The 16736-nt window shown below is 41.5% G+C and overlaps 1 protein-coding gene across 2 annotated transcripts in view; it reads left to right on the top strand.

Moving 5' to 3' along the window:
- The window catches only part of LOC122542896 (adenosine deaminase domain-containing protein 1-like), an 89416-nt gene that overhangs the window by 48099 nt on the left and 24581 nt on the right, over positions 1–16736 (top strand). For both annotated transcript variants that reach the window (XM_043681026.1, XM_043681025.1), the window contains 2 exons: positions 10979–11104; positions 14525–14666. In XM_043681026.1, coding sequence (XP_043536961.1) covers positions 10979–11104; positions 14525–14666 — 268 coding nt within the window. The remainder of the gene's footprint in view (positions 1–10978; positions 11105–14524; positions 14667–16736) is intronic.

Below are 16736 nucleotides of genomic sequence, written 5' to 3'. Positions count from 1 at the left end.
GGTCTCTGGCACTGTGAGGCAGCAGTGCTAACCACTGTGCCACGTGCCGCACCATGTCTGACCGCTTCACACATACTTGCTCATCAATTTCCCACTGTAGTGCAATCCCCACCAAGATGATCATCCCTTTTCTTATTTCTCAGTTCCATCCATATAGCTTCATTGAATAGTCCGCCATGAATATCCTCTTTAAGTATAGCAATGTGTTCCCTAATCAAAAACAACGTTCTTCTTTCCCTTTTGCCTCCCTTTCTATTCATTCTATCACATCTATACCTGGATCATTGAGCTGCCAGTCCTGCCCCAACCTGAGCCATGTTTCTGTGATGGCTATGCTATCCCAGTCCCATGTTGCCTTCCATGCCTTAGTTCATCTGCCTCACCTGTTGGGCCTCTTGCATTGAAATAAATGCAGTTTAATTCTTCAATTGCATCTCGTTCTCTCGTGCTCTTGTCTGCTTTAACTATTTAACTTGCTTCCCTTTTACTTCTGAAGCATCCTCTCTCTTTCCTCACCACTGCATAAGATTTCCCCCACCACACTGTGTAACCTGTCTCTCCAGTACAGGCCACTTCTGTCCAGAAGAGATCCCAATGATCCAAAAATCTGACTCGTTGCCTCTATCCCATCTCCTTAGCCACTTGTTAATCTGCCCAATCCTCCTTCCTACTCTCCCTAGCACATTTCCCCAGAAGTAATCCAGAAATTACTACTGTTGAGGTCCAGCTTTTTAACTTCCCTAACTTCCTAAATTCACTCTGCTGAACCTTATCCCTTTACCTATGTCATAGAGATGTGCAGCAAGAAAACAGACCCTTCAGTGCAGCTCATCCATGCTTTCCAGATATGCCAACATTTGATCCATATTCCTCCAAACCCTTCCTATTCGTATACCCATCCAAATGCCTTTTAAATGTTGTAATTGTAACAGCCTCCACCATCTCCTCTGGCAACTTATTCCATACATGCATCAGCCTGTGCATGAAAAAGTTGCCCCTTCGATCCCTTTTTAAATCTTCCCCTTCTCACTTTAAACCTCTTAACACTTGGATTCCCTCACCCTGGCAACATCCTTATAATTTTTTTCTGAACTCTGTTCACAACAGCTTTCCAGAGAAGGGAGATTAGAATTGCCTGCAGTATTCCAAAGGTGTGCTGTACAGCCGCAACATGATCTCACAATTCCTATACTCAATGCACTGACCAATAAAGATAAGCATACTAATACCATCTTTGCTATCATGCCTACTTATGACTCCACTTTCAAGGAATTATGAACTTATACCCCAAGAGCTCTTAGTTAGCAATACTCCCCAGGACCTTACCATGAAATGTATAAGTCTCTCCCTGATTTGCCTTACCAAGATGCGGCACCTCACATTTGTTTAAACTCCTCTGCCCATTTGCCCATCTGATTAAGGTTCTATTGGTACCAATGTGTATAACAACATCCATCTGCTCCTGCTCCCCTTTTACGAATTCTCAGACATCCTTGACCCTGGCACCAGGGAGGCAACACCACCCTGAAGTCTTGCTCACAAGTGCAGAATCATCTGTCTATGCCCCTGACTGGAGAGTCCCCTATATCAGTTGCTCATTTGAACTTTGACAAACCCTGTTTAACAGAAGATCCAGCCATGGTGCCCAAGACCTGGCTGCCAGTACTATTTTCTGTAAGAGGCTATCCCTCCTAACCTATATCCAAAATGTATATTTGTTTGAGATGAATCACCAAAGGAGACTCCTGCCCTGCCTTCCTCTCCTGACAGTCACCATCTAAATGGGGAGAAAATTCAGAAATCTGAAGTGCAAAGGGACTTGGGAGTCCTAGTCCAGAATCCCCTTACATTCTCTGACTTACCTCTTGGATCAGCGGCCTCCATGTTTGCAGTGGGAGCAGTGAGAGCGAGAACCACTGGGCTGTCAGGAAGATAAATCCTATAAAAAGCTTACCTCATGGATCAGTGGAGCGCACGCTGAGCTGGAGCAGACACTGGACAACTGAGTAAGTGACGTTATATATTCTTGCAGATAGCTTCAGAGAACACCTCTGGGATCCCTGCACCCATCAACCCCACCACCCCGTGGCTGAACACGTAAGCTCCCCTCCCACTCTGTCAAGGACGTACAGGTCCTGGGCTGCCTCCACCACCAAATCATTGTCACCTGACGCCTGGAGGAGGAACGCCTTGGGATCCTGCAATTACATGGGATAAATGTACATTTCAACAGCTTCCTCATTTCCCCTCCCCCACATTACCGCAGTCCTAAGCCTCCAACTCAGCACTGCCCTCCGGACCTGTCCATCACTCATCTCCTCCCTCGCCTTCATCCACCTATTGCTTCTCCCACTCTCCCCCACCCCATTTATCTCTCAGCCCCGACCCACAAGCCTCATTCCTGATGAAGAGCTTATGCCCTAAATGTCGATTCTCGTGCTCCGCAGATGCTGCCTGACTTACTGTGCCTCTCCAGCGCTCCACTCTTGACGTGTATATTTGGGCAGTTACTTTACCCGCGGTGGTGTCTCCCACCCATCCTCTCCCTCTAATCAAAAACAAGTTCTGTGTGCCAACCTGGTAAGGTTGCTAGTTTTTTCTTCAATAGTCACTTTGGGAATTCAGATCAGTGGGAATGGATGTTAGGGCAGATGAATGCTCCATCTGTTGAATGTGGGAGGCAATGGTCCTGCCGACTTCAGGTGGTGTTCTGCTGACTTCATCTGCGGGAAGTGCACCCAACTCCAACTCCTCGGAAACTGCGTTAGGGAGCTGGAGCTGGATGAACATTCAGATCATTCGGGAGGCTGTGAGGATAATTGAGAGGAGTTACAGGGAGGTAGTCACACCTCAGGTACAGGAAAAAGGTAGATGGGTTACAGTCAGGGGACAGAATGGTAACAAGCAGACAGTGCAGGGATCTCCTTGGGCCGTTCCCTTCAATAACAAGTAGACTGTTTTGGATACTGCTGGGGGGAGCGACTTACCAGGGGTAAGCCATGGGGTACAGATCTCTGGTACAGTGTTGGTCCCTATTGCTCTGAAGGGAAGGGGAGAGGAGTGGACCATTAGCCATTGGGTACTCCATAGTTAGGGGGACAAGTAGGAGAATCTGTGGGAACAAGAGACTTGTGCTTGGTGTGTGATACTTGGATAATTGGGGCTCATTCTGGGGTAGGTTGGACCTCTATAAATGGGATGGTCTACACCTGAACCTGAGGGCTACAATATCCTAGGGAGGGGGGGATGTTTGCTAATGCTCTTTGGGAGGATTTAAACTAATTCTGCAGGGGGATGGGAAGCAGAATTGTAGCTCCAGTGTATAGGAGGTTGAACGTAGTGAAGTCATAAGGTTTCGAGGTTGCAAGAGTGTACCGGTAGGCAGGAAGGTAGTTTGAAGTGTGTCTACTTCAATGCAAGGGGCATCCAGAATAAGGTGGGTGAATTTGCAGTATGGGTTCATTCCTGGGGACTTCAATGTTTTGGCCATTACAGAGAGAGAGAGAGAGAGAGAGCAGGGACAGGAATGGTTGTTACAAGTTCCAGGGTTTAGATTTTTCAGTAAAAACAGGGAAGGTGGTAAAAGAGGGAGAGGTGTGGCTTTGCTACTCAAAGATAGTATTATGGTGGCAGAAAGGACATTTAATGAGGACTTGTCTACTGAGGTAGTACAGGCTGAGGTCAGAAATAAGAAAGGCGAGGTCACCCTGTTGGGAGTTTTCTATAGGTCTCCGAAAAGTTCTAGAGATGTAGAGGCTAGGAGTGAAAGTAACAGGGTAGTTGTTGTGGGAATTTTTAACTTTCCTAATATTGACTGGAAACTCTATAGTTCGAGTACTTTAGGTGGGTCAGGTTTTGTCCAATGTGAGCAGGAGGGTTTCCTGACGCAGTATGTAGATAGGCCAACAAGGCCTCATTGGATTTGGTACTGGGTAGTGAACTGAGCCAAGTGTTAGATTTGGGAGTAGGTGAGCACTTTGGTGATAATGACCACAATTCAGTTATGTTTACTGTAGTGATGGAAAGGAACAAATATATACCGCAGGGCAAGAGTTATAGGTGGGGGAAAGACAATTATGATGCAGTTAAGCAAGATTTAGGATGCATAGGATGGGAAAGGAAACCGCATGGGTTAGGCACAATTGAAATGTGAAGCTTGTTCAAAGACAGGGGTGGCACGATGGCTTAGTAGTTAGCACTGCTGCCTCACAGCACCAGGGACCCAGGTTTCCTCCCACAATCTAAAGAATTGCAGCTTAGAGTGGATTGGTCATGCTAAATTGCCAAAAGTGTTCAGGGATGTGTAGATTAAGTGCACTAGTCAGGTAAATGTAGAGTAATGGAAAATGAATTTGGTGGGATATTGTTTGGATGGTCGGCATGGACTTGTTGGGCCGAAGAGATTCTAAATCTAAAAGCCATAGGGATTCTAAATCTAAAAACAGCTACTGTATGTTCTTGATAAGTATGTACCTGTCAGGCAGGGTGGAAGTAATCAAGTGAGGAAACTGTGATTTACTAAAGAAGTTGAATCTTTCTTAAAGAAGAAGACAGGCTTATGTTACTTTGCAACATGAAGGCTCAGTTCGGGTGCTTGAGAGTTACAAGTTAGCCAGGAAGGACCTAAAAGGAGAACGAAAAAGAGCCAGGAGGGTCATGAGAAGTTTTTGGCAGGTAGCATCAAGGAAAACGTTAAAGCTTTCTATAGCTATGTCAGAAATAAAAGAATGACTAGAGTAAAATTAAGGCCTATCAAGGTCAGTAGTGGGAAGTTGTGCGTGGAGTCCGAAGAGCTAGGAGAGGCGCTAAATAAATATTTTTCATCAGTATTCACACAGGAAAAAGGCAATGTCGAGGAGAATACTGAGATATAGGCTGTTCGACTAGATGGGATTGAGGTTTATAAGGGGGAAATGTTAGCAATTCTGGAAAGTGTGAAAATAGATAAGTCCCCTGCGCTGGATGGGATTTCTCCTAGGATTCACTCGGAAGCTAGGGAGGACATTGCAGAGTCTTTGGCTTTGATCTTTGTTGTCATTGTCTACAGGAACAGTGCCAGAAGCCTGGATAGCAAATGTTGTCCCTTGTTCAAGAAGAGGAGTACAGACAACCTGGTAATTCTAGACCAGTCAGCCTTACTTTGGTTGTGGAAAAAGTGTTGGAAAGGATTATAAGAGAGGATTTATCATCTAGAAAGGAATAATTTGATCAGGGATAGTCACCACAGTTTTGTGAAGGGTAGATTATGCCTCTCAAACCTTACTGAGTTCTTTTGAGAAGATGACCAAACAGATGGATGAGGTAAAGCAGTTGATGTGATGGAAATTAATTTCAGTAAAGTGTTTGAGAAGATTCCCCATGGTAGGCTATTGTAGAAAATACAGAGGCATTGGGATTGAAGGTGATTTGGCATTTTGGATCAGAAATTGGCTAGCTGAAAGAAGATAGAGGGTGGTGGTTGATGGGAAATGTTAATCCTGGAGTTCAGTTACTAGTGGTGTACTAGGGATCTGTTTTAGGGCCACTGCTGTCTGTCATTTTTATAAATGATCTGGATAAGGGTGGAGAAGGATGGGTTAGTAAATTTGCGGATGACACTAAGGTCAGTGGAGTTTTGGACAGTGTGGAAGGATGTTGCAGGTTATAGAGAGGCATAGATAAGTTGCAGAGCTGGACTGAGAGGTGGCATTTGGAGTTTAATGCGGAAAAGTGTGAGGTGATTAACTTTGGAAGGAGTAACAAGAATACAGAATACTGGGCGAATGGTAAGATTCTTGGTAGTGTAGATGAGCAGAGAATCTGTGTCCATGTGCATAGATCCTTGAAAGTTGCCACCCTGGTTGATAGTGTTGTTGAGAAGGCATCCCGGATGATAGCTTTTATTGACAGAGGAATTAAGTTTCGGAGTCATGAGGTCATGTAACAGCTGTACAAAACTCTGGTGCGGCCACATATTGCATATCATGCTGGTCAACGCATTATAGAAAGGATGTGGAAGCACTGGAAAGGGTGCAGAGGAGATTTAGTAGGATGTTGCCTGGTATGGAGGGAAGGCTGAGGGACTTCAGGCTGTTTTTGTGAGAAAGGAAGGTTGAGAGGTGACTGAATAGGGGCATATAAGATGATCAGAAGGTGAGATAGGTTGGACAGTGAGCGCTTTTTTCCTTGTTTGGTGATGGCTAGTATGAGGGGATATAGTTTTAAACTGCGGGGAGATGTATATAGGACACAGAGGTAGATTCTTTACTCAGAGTAGTAAGGGTGTGGAAGGTCAACTTTAAGGGCATTTAAATGATTGTTGGATAAATATATGGATGGTGAGAGAATAGTGTAGATTAGATGGGCTTCAGATTGGTTTCACAGATTGGTATGGCATCAAGGGCCGAAGAGCCTGTACTGCACTATTGTTCTATGCAAGGTTAACTTACAGGTTGAGTTGGTAGTTAGGAAGACAATGCAATGTTGGCATTTATTTTGAAAGGGCTAGAATGTAAAAACAGGATGTAGTTCTGAGGCTTTATTAAGGCTCCAGTCAGACCACATTTAGAATATTGTGAGCAATTTTGGGCCACATAGCTCAGGAAGGATATCCTGGCCCTGGAGCAGGTCCAGAGGAGGTTCATGAAAATGAATCCAGGGATGGAAGGTTTAACGTATGAGGCACATTTGAGGACTCCGGGTCTATACTTGATGGAGTTTAGAAGGATGAGGGGAATCTAATTGAAAGTTACAGAATACTGAATGGCCTGAACACGTTTCTATTAGCAGGAGAAGCTAGGATGTTGGGGCACTTCCTTATAGTAAAGTGAAGATCGTTCAGAATAGAGACGAGGAGAAACTTCTTCAGCCAGAGAGTGGTGAATCGATGGAACTCATTGCCACAGAAAGCTGTGGAGGCCAGGTCATTGAGTATACTTAAGACTGAGTTAGGTACTTGATTTATGAAAGGGATCCAAGGTTATTGGGAGAAAGTGGAAGAATGAGGTTGAGAAACTTATCAGCCATAATTGAATGGCAGAGCACACTTGATGTGCCAAATGGCCTAATTTCTGCTTCTATGTCTCATGGTCTTATGATCTATTTGACTGTAACTGTGGTGAAGCCACCTTTCTAAAGCTACTATGCATCTCATTCTGTGCCCTCTGTATGCTCCTGAGTGACTCCAACTGCCTCTCCAGCCAATCCAAATTGTGCTTTATGAACCGCATCCAAACACATTTCCTGCAGATGTGGTCTTGAGGGACAGTTGAATGTTCCCTGATCGCCACATCCGACAGGAGAAGCATACTATTACACTAATTGCGATCTTTGCCCTTTAAACAATTAGCAAATGTAGATTTGCCTAAACACACTTAGCTGAAATCCCAGTATTTGCACACTCTTGCTACTCGCACTCTATGCTGGGAGAACCTAATACCTATCTTTTTATGTTGTGAGGCCTGTAAAAGGCAGCTCAAAGTACAACCATTGCATTTCAAAAAAAAACTACTCTTCCCTTACCCATTGTTATAGAGTCATAGAGATGTACAGCATGGAAACAGACCCTTTGGTCCAACCCGTCCACGCCGACCAGATAACCCAACCCAATCTAGTCCCACCTGCCAGCACCTGGCCCATATCCCTCCAAACCCTTCCTATTCATATATCCATCCAGATGCCTTTTAAATGTTGCAATTGTACCAGCCTCCACCACTTCCTCTGGCAGTTCTTCCATACATGCACCATCCTCTCCATGAAATAGTTGCCCCTTGGTTCTCTTTTATCTTTCCCCTCTCACCCTAAATCTATGCCCTCTAGTTCTGGACTCCCCCACCCCAGGGAAAAGACTTTGTCTATTTATCCTATCCATGCTCCTCATGGTTTTATAAACCACTATAAGGTCACCCCTCAGCTTCTGACACTCAGGGAAAACAGCGCCAGTCTGGTCAGCCCCTCTCTGTAGCTCAAATCCTCCAACCCTGGCAACATCCTTGTAAATCTTTTCTGAACCTTTTCAAGTTACACAACATCCTTCCGATAGGAAGGAGACCAGAATTGCATGCAATATTCCAACAGTGGCCTAACCGAAGTCCTATACAGCCGTAACATGACCTCCCAATTCCTGTACACAATACTCTGACCAATAAAGGAAAGCATACCAAATGCTGCCTTCACTATCCTATCTATCTGCGGCACCACTTTCAAGGAGCTATGAACAAAGGTCTTTGTTCAGCAACACTCCCTAGGATTAGATTAGATTACTTTACAGTGTAGAAACAGGCCCTTCGGCCCAACAAGTCCACACCGACCCGCCGAAGCGAAACCCACCCATACCCCTACATTTACCCCTTACCTAACACTACGGGCAATTTAACACGGCCAATTCACCTGACCCTGCACATCTTTGGACTGTGGGAGGAAACCGGAGCACCCGGAGGAAACCCACGCAGACACGGGGAGAACGTGCAAACTCCACACAGTCAGTCGCCTGAGGCGGGAATTGAACCCGGGTCTCTAGCGCTGTGAGGCAGCAGTGCTAACCACTGTGCCACCGTGCCGCCCAGGACCTTACCGTTAAGTGTATAAGTCCTTCTCTGATTTGCTTTCCCAAAATGCAGCACCTCTCATTTATCTAAATTAAACTCCCATCTGCCACTCCTCAGCACATTGGCCCATCTGATCAAGATCCTGTTGTAATCTGAGGTAACCTTCTTCACTGCCTACGACATCTTCAGTTTTAGTGTCATCTGCAAACTTACCAACTCTACCTCTTATGGTCACATCCAAATCATTTATATAAATGATGAAAAGTAGTGAACCCAGCAACAATCTTTTTGGCACTCCACTGGTCACAGGCCTCCAGTCTAAAAAACATCCCTCCACCACCACCCTCTGTCTTCTACCTTTAAGCCAGTTCTGTATCCAGATGGTTAGTTCTCCCTGTATTCTGTGAGATCTAACCTCGCTAATCAGTCTCCCATGAGGAACCTTGTCGAATGCCTTACTGAAGTCCGTATAGATCACATTTACTGCTCTGGACTCATCAATCCTCTTTGTTACTTTTACAAAGAACTCAATCAAGTTTGTGAGACATGAATTCCCACACACAGTCATGTTGACTATCCCTAATCAGTCCTTGCCTTTCCAAATACACACAAATCCTGTCCCTCAGGATTCCCTCCAACAACTTGCCCACCACTGACATCAGGCTCACTGGTCTGTAGTTCCCTAGCTTGTCCTTGCCACCTTTCTTAAACAGTGGCACCACGTTAGCCAACCTCCAGTCTTCTGGCAGCTCACCTGTGACTATCGATGACACAAATATCTCAGCAACGGTCCCAGCAATCACTTCCCTAGCTTCCCACAGAGTTCTAGGGTACACCTGATCCGGTCCTGAGGATTTATCCACTTTTATGCGTTTCAAGATGTCCAGCACTTCCTCTTCTGTAATATGGACATTTTTCAAGATGTCACCTACATTCTATATCTTTCATGTCCTTTTCCACAGTAAATACTGTTGCAGAATACTCGTTTAGTATCTTCCCCATCTCCTGTTGCTCCACACAAAGGCTGCCTTGCTGATCTTTGAGGGGCCCTATTCTCCCCTTAGTTACCCTTTTGTTCTTGATGTATTTGGATTCTCCTTAATTCTATTTGCCAAAGCTATCTCTTGTCCCCTTTTTGCCATCCTGATTTCCCTCTTAAGTACACTCCTACTACCTTTATACTCTTCTAAGGATTCACTCGATCTATCCTTTCTATAGCTGACATATGCTTCCTTCTTTTTCTTAACCCAACTTTCAATTTCTTTAGTCATCCAGCATTTTATATACCTAACAGCCTTTCCATTCACTCTAACTGTCTCTGGACCCTCGTTATCTCATTTCTGAAGGCTTCCCATTTTCCAGCCGTCCCTTTACCTGCGAACATCAGCTCCCAATCAGCTTTTGAAGGTTCTTGCCTAACACCATAAAAATTGGTCTTTCTCCAATTTAGAACTTCAGCTTTTTAAAATCTGATCTATCCTTTTCTATCACTATTTTAAAACTAATAGAACTATGGTCACTGGCCCCAAATTGCTCCCCCACTGACACTTCAGTCACCTTTCTTGCCTTATTTCCCAAGAGTAGGTCCAGTTTTGTACTTTCTCTAGTAGGTATATCCACATAATGAATCAGAAAATTTTCTTGTACACACTTAACAAAGAACCCATTCTACTCACTGTAAGGCCACACTTAAAATATTCACTGATGTATTTCTGTGCTATGACTGCTCCCAAACAGGTTCCCCAAGATTAGTTGTGAATTTCACTTTTTTTAAATTTTCCCAGATGCATTCCGATGTGCAGCAATACATGAATTCAAAATCTCCCTCTCCCTGTCCACTCACTCACTAACCCCCCCTCCCCAAACGCACTGACCTCTCCCTTTTAAATGTGTTGTTGTTTTGCCTTTTTCTTTTCTCCAAAGTTCTAAAACAATGTAACAACACATAAAACAGTAACTGCTGCTCCTAGAATTTGAGGAAATCACCTCCAACACTTAAAATACCTCAAAAATGAGCAGCCTGTTACAGCCAGAAATTTTCCCCATCTTCCATCTTGAATTACCCAGAATCCTCTATTTGACATAAAATGTTTCCAACAGTTCTATAGCAAGTGTCAACTTAGATTATGTATTCAGGCCTTTGGAATAGGTTTGAATCAGCAGACCTCTGACTCGGGAACAAGTGTAGCACTCACATTACACTGAATGTAGTGCAAGTGTAAATTCAAAGCACTTTGATTTGCTACTGATTAGGCTACTTATTATGTGTGTATGTCCTGTTAGATGAACCTGGAAATCTGTCCACTTTCTGAACTAGTAGCAAGGAGTAGAAGTGCAGGAAATAAAGGACGGGTTATTTCACAGAGTTAATGAAGTAAAATATGACTAGTTTCTATTTCTTAATTAAATTTAGAAAATAAGTGGTTTGAGAGCTCCCTTATGATTTATTTCAGAAAATCTAATCATTCATCCGGTACGTTGTGCAGCAGTTGGCAATTGCACATTGAACATGCTGTTGGAATCTCTTCCCAAGTACAAAAGCTGCAGAGGGAACCTTGCTTCTTTCATAGTAGAGAAAGGTAAATTAACTGTCCTTTGTTTGACACTTAATTCTGGTGTAAATAAATAAAACTTGTTTATTTTTCCCTCCTTGCCCTTCCCCTTTTTCTTAGAAAAGTAATATTATCATTAATGTATAATATGGAGAGTAAAATCCTGACAAAAGAGAAATGTTCCTGCTTATGCTAAGCAAAGGAATCAGTCTCTGGTGTGACACAGAAGAATTCAGTTGTTCCCCACCCTACGAAGCAAATCATTTTGCATTGGTAACCAATCATCATAGATATTGTGGTCTTACAGTAAACTCAAATTATATCTGACTTAACCCAGCATAAAACACAATGTGCAGAACATGAACAGGCCTTTCATTCAATTGGTCCATATGCCACAAGTCTTCTCTAATATACTATTTCTAGCCCTATCACCATAACCTTCTGTTCCTTTCTCCCTCCTGCTCACCTAGCTTCTCTATAAGCAGTTGACAGTGATAATGATAATGTCATGTAATTGAACTTCCCACGTACATTCAGGAGAATATTTCAGGACATAAATGCCAAAGCCTTTTAAGTCATGTCAGTCTGTACTGGAAGATTTAAAAACAAATCTGATATTTATTCCACTTTTGCAGTATTACTTTAGCGCAATAAAGTAATGTAAAGGCTGTTCTCATCCACAATAGAATCTTTTTAAATGGGTTCACAGACTGATGACAAGCACATTTAAACAAAAGAGTAATGCTAAAAAAACTGACCTGTGAGGACACCAGATTGAAGAATCACCTAAGCTGACTGCTGGGCTGTTTTCCTTTTTGGTCAGAACAATCTTCTGCCCTGATTTGAACTGTTATGTGCATTGAATATTCTCGAGTCCTCAGTTGCACTGTCAGGTTAGGGTATTGTATTATGCTGCTGCATTAGCGAATTTCATGCTTCTAATTTAGATTTTATGGAAATTAGACTGGTAGGAAATGTTCTTACTTTAGTTTCATGAAGGTAATGGACAGCTAATCTAGAAACACAGGAACTTTCTCGGGACCCAGGTTCAAATCCCGCCATGGCAGTTGGATGAATTTGAATTCCATTTAAAAGTCATCTGGAATTAACACTCTAATGATGATCTGAAAAACCCATTTGATTCACTACTGTCCTTCAGGGAAGGAAACTCCCATCCTTACCTGGTTTGGCAGATCTATGACTCCAGACTCTCAGCAATGTGGTTGACTCTCAACTACCCTCTGGACAAATAGGGATGGGCAATAAATGCTGGACTAATCAGTGATGTCCCAATCCCATCAATGAATTTTTAAACATTCTTACAGTATAGAATTAAAATAGTCACTGGATGGTTGGGTATTGCTGTAAAAAGAATCTGTCTATATTTTTTCCTCTGCACTCATCAGGACAAAATTGTAAGTATGCCAAGTTTTCAAGTTTTTTTTTAAAACAGCATGAGAAGTGTGCTGATCGGTTGACATGAGGTCTGTGGTCATGGTTATACCATTGGGAACGTTCTAGGGATGCATTCCTCAGCCCCACACCTAAACATCAGTTGCAAAAGGCCCAATACCGAGACATTCCTAATCAGAGTAGCCTAGTTTAAACTTAAAACAAAAAACTGTTGTTGCATTCTCTATGGTAACATTTCCACTAGTTGAAAATTACCTGCAAACCAAAATGCACCCTTCTCATCCAGTCTCAATTGTTGTTTCCTTTGAAATTTGGCATTCTTATGATTCTGCCCTGATGAGTGCTAAATGAAAGGCTTTAACAATATAACTTTTTAATGTTCATCATTAAATTCCAAGTCCAAGACTAGGTTGCAGTTGAATAGTGTTTCAGTACCAGCTGACATTCTACATATTGTGTCCTTTTGTTGAATACGTACAAGAAGCAGTAGCTAAAATCTTATCACCCTGAATTGTTGGTGTAGAACTGGTGTAGTGGTTGTATAGAAGGTTATCTTTCTGGAATGTTAATTTTATGGTATAAATACTGGCCATTAGATGGCAACAGTTTGCTTTCAACCTCTTGTTGCTCAATGTCTTGTATTTGTGAATGGACTTTGGCTTCCAAATGGTTTAAATTAGATTTTTTCTGTAGTTTCATGAATAAATATCTATTAAACTGTTTAGTAACATTTGGTTTTTGAATGTTGTATTCTGATTACTGTATTATGTAACCAGTTTTGGTTTTAAGCTGTAATTGTTATTAATGCTCCTTAGCTCGTTTCCTAATCTGGATGTAAAACATTTCTGAAATTCTTCCACTAATTTAGGAGGAAATCTTTACTTTTAGTAATTCTCCATTTGCAACTAGAGATTTAATTTGTTTTTAATTTGTTTGAACTGATTTTGGCTGGTAGAATCAGCCAAATGTCAACAGTATCCTGGAAAATAAAGCCATTGTCTTTACTGAATTAAATTTAATAAGGTTCAGGAAACATTCATAAATTCTGTTTGGTTCTAAATTGCTCTTTGAGATTTTTCTTTCCTCCTCTGAATTCTGCTGTCATAGTCGCACAGCATGGAAATGGACCCTTCGTTCCAGCCAGTCCAGGCTGAACGTAATCCCAAACTAATCTAGTCCCACCTACCTGCTCCTGGCCCATATCCCTGCAAACCTTTACTATTCATGTACTTACCCAAATGTCTTTTAAACATTGTAATTGTATCCACATCCACTACTTCCTCAGGAAGTTCAACCCACACGTGAACCACCCTCTGTCTTTTTAAAAATGAATTGCCCCTCATGTCTATTTTAATCTTTCTTCTCTCACTGTAATGTGCTCCCTAGTCTTGAAATGCCCCACCTTAGAGTTAATGGTAGCTGCCTTTTCCCTATCTATACCCCTCATTATTTTATGAACTTCTATTAGTTCGCCTCTTGACCTCCAGTAGTGCAGTGAAAAATGTCTCCGCTTATCCAGTCTTTCTTTATATTCAAACCTTCCGTACACTGAAACATCCTGGTAAATCTCTTCTGAACTCTCTCAAGCTTAATAATATCCTTCCTATAACTGGGCAACCCGGATTGGACATCGTACTCCAGAAGAGGCCTAACCAATGTCCTGCATAACCTCAACTTGACTTCCTAATTCCTATACTCAAAGGATTGAACAATGAAGGCAAGCAGGCGCAATGCCTTTTTAATCACCGGTCTGTCTGTCTTACCTGTATTTATTATTTTTAAAATGTATTCATTATTATAGTTTTACTTTTGTAATGCATTTTATCACATTAACCAAAGCAAGGATGATGGTGTGTTGGATAGATACCCTTTTGAGTAGAATCATTGTCATATTACTCTGTTCTGAAGTATGAACCTATAAGCTAATAAGTTTATTAAGACTTCTCAAACTGATTAATTCTATATCCTCATGTTTTAGTAGCATTTCTATATTGCTCCTACAAAAATATACTATTTTCACTTATGACTTTGCAGTGACAGAAGATGGCAACAGTGAGCAATATGAAGTGGTTGCTTTAGGAACAGGCGATACTTGTTACAGCAGTTGGATCCGTTTTGATGGTCGTTTACTCCATGACTGCCATGCTGTAGTGGTTGTAAAACGGGCATTGCAAAGGTATTGACTCAAGTAAAGTTTGCCATGTGTAAAAAGATTTCTGTATCTTCAAACACATTGTAAGACATCTATATCAAATCCACGGCACACTCATTGCTCCAGTATCTTGAGCAGTTCTTCATAAATAATTCACTTAATACAGAAATAAGGTAAATGTTAACTTCCTAGGGGCATTGCAAAGAAGAATTGAGACAAATCTTTTAGCTAACGAATGGATTCATGAGGGAATGCCTCAGAATCTTAGACTTCATATTTTACAATTGTTCTTGGTTGCCTGAAATGACTGAAAATGGACTTTGGCATGAAGAGAAAATGCACAAAAAAACATCAATCCACATATTACTTAAAATTAAAGTTCAATAGCACAAGGGTAACTTAAATAGGAGCGGAAGACTGTTTGTTTGAGCATGACCAAGCCACACATGACTTTATTGTCCTCTGTGGCTTCTCAAAACTGAGGATTCCAATATGATACTGATGTAGATGTTTGAAGAACTGACAGTTGTATTGCTGATTCTTGAAGCTTCTGCATCAGTGCCACTTCAAGCATTGGATATTGTAAGTTTGATATAAATGGTTCTTGAAGCATGCTGAACCAAATTCCAATGCTTGTTGATGGACTGTTATTTTCCAAAGATACGTTTAACACTACACAAGATTGTAGAACCCTTTTTATTGTGCCCTTATATCATTTGTATGTTGGAATCTGCAGTCAGTGGAAATTGCATTGTTTTTTTAATTAATCTATTGAGTGTTCTCATTAACCTGTACCATGAAACAGCTTGTATTTTTCATTTAAACAAAAGCAAAATACTACTGGAACCAGAACATGCTTTAGAAACTGAACAGGTTTGAACTCATCTGTGGAGAAGAACAGTTAATTAAGTCCAATATTATCCTTTCAGAATTTTTAAAAATTTTAAAATTTTAAGGTTAGCAGTTCACTTTTTATAACTAGTTCTGGGTTGCATGTTTATGATTTTATATGGCACCTTAACACACAACCTTTTTTTTTCACTCAAAATTAACAGTTCAAACAGAATCAATGCAATTTGGCTTGTCAGCTATATGTTGTGCAGTTTCAGACAGAATTGCTGATCATATTTCTTATAATCTTTAATATTCTGTGCAAGATACTGAATCCCTAAAATGTACCTTTACATCCATCCCAAAGGTCCACCGTGCTGGCAACAAATTGTCTCCCCAGTTTATCACCAATCCATGTTTTCTGTGTCACTCCAAGGGAATTATTGCATCAAAATGAATCATTTTTTTCTTTATTGAGATTTAACTTTTTGAGAAAGTAAAACATCAAAAGTCCAATTCAGTGCTTTCTTGCTCAGTGTTATACAAGTTCATTTTTTAAAAGAAAGTCTAATTGCTGCTTTGTTCAGGGAAGTGTTCCAAGCAGCAGTCCTCACTTTCTCCTAGATGTACCTGTAAGACATGTATTTTGGGCTGAGGGAGTATGCATATTGCCCCAAAAATTACACTCTGCACAATGTAATGTAGTTTAGTACATAACCTGGTGAGCAGTTTGGATTGTCAGACAATGTCTGAGAAGACTGATGCCTTGCAATTTTGAATGAAATAGCACAATGGCACCCTCTAAAGGATATCACAGCTATTGCCTGGCAACATCCAATTTCTTGACTTAAGGATTTTGTCATGTTTAATGTTGAAGAAAATTGACCACTTTGTGTGAACCATCCAATACCTGTAAACCAATGTCAATGAATACTGTACACCTCATTGTGGTGAAGAAGCTCTTGCACTTATTCTCATATGTTCTGACCCTAATTATATCTTTGCTGTCCCCTATTGTACCTAGCCTTGCTGTAGAAATTGATGATATTCACTGTTTTCGTTTTACCTCTTTTTTTTCCTCTTTTTCTTCTCTCTTTTTCTGTCTCCTTTTCTCTCTCTCTCTCTCTCTCTCTCTTTCGCTCTCTCTTTTTCTCTCTCTTTCTCCCTTTTTTTTCTGTCTCTCTCCCTCTTTTTCTTTGTCTCTTTTTTTTCTCTCTCTCTTTCTGTCTTTCTTCTCTCTCTCTCTTTCTCTTTTTTCTCTCA

Source organism: Chiloscyllium plagiosum, chromosome 41 (assembly GCF_004010195.1).
Source record: "Chiloscyllium plagiosum isolate BGI_BamShark_2017 chromosome 41, ASM401019v2, whole genome shotgun sequence".
Lineage (NCBI taxonomy): Eukaryota > Metazoa > Chordata > Chondrichthyes > Orectolobiformes > Hemiscylliidae > Chiloscyllium > Chiloscyllium plagiosum.
Note: the sequence above shows the minus strand (reverse complement) of the source record. Positions and strands in the feature narration are given on the sequence as shown.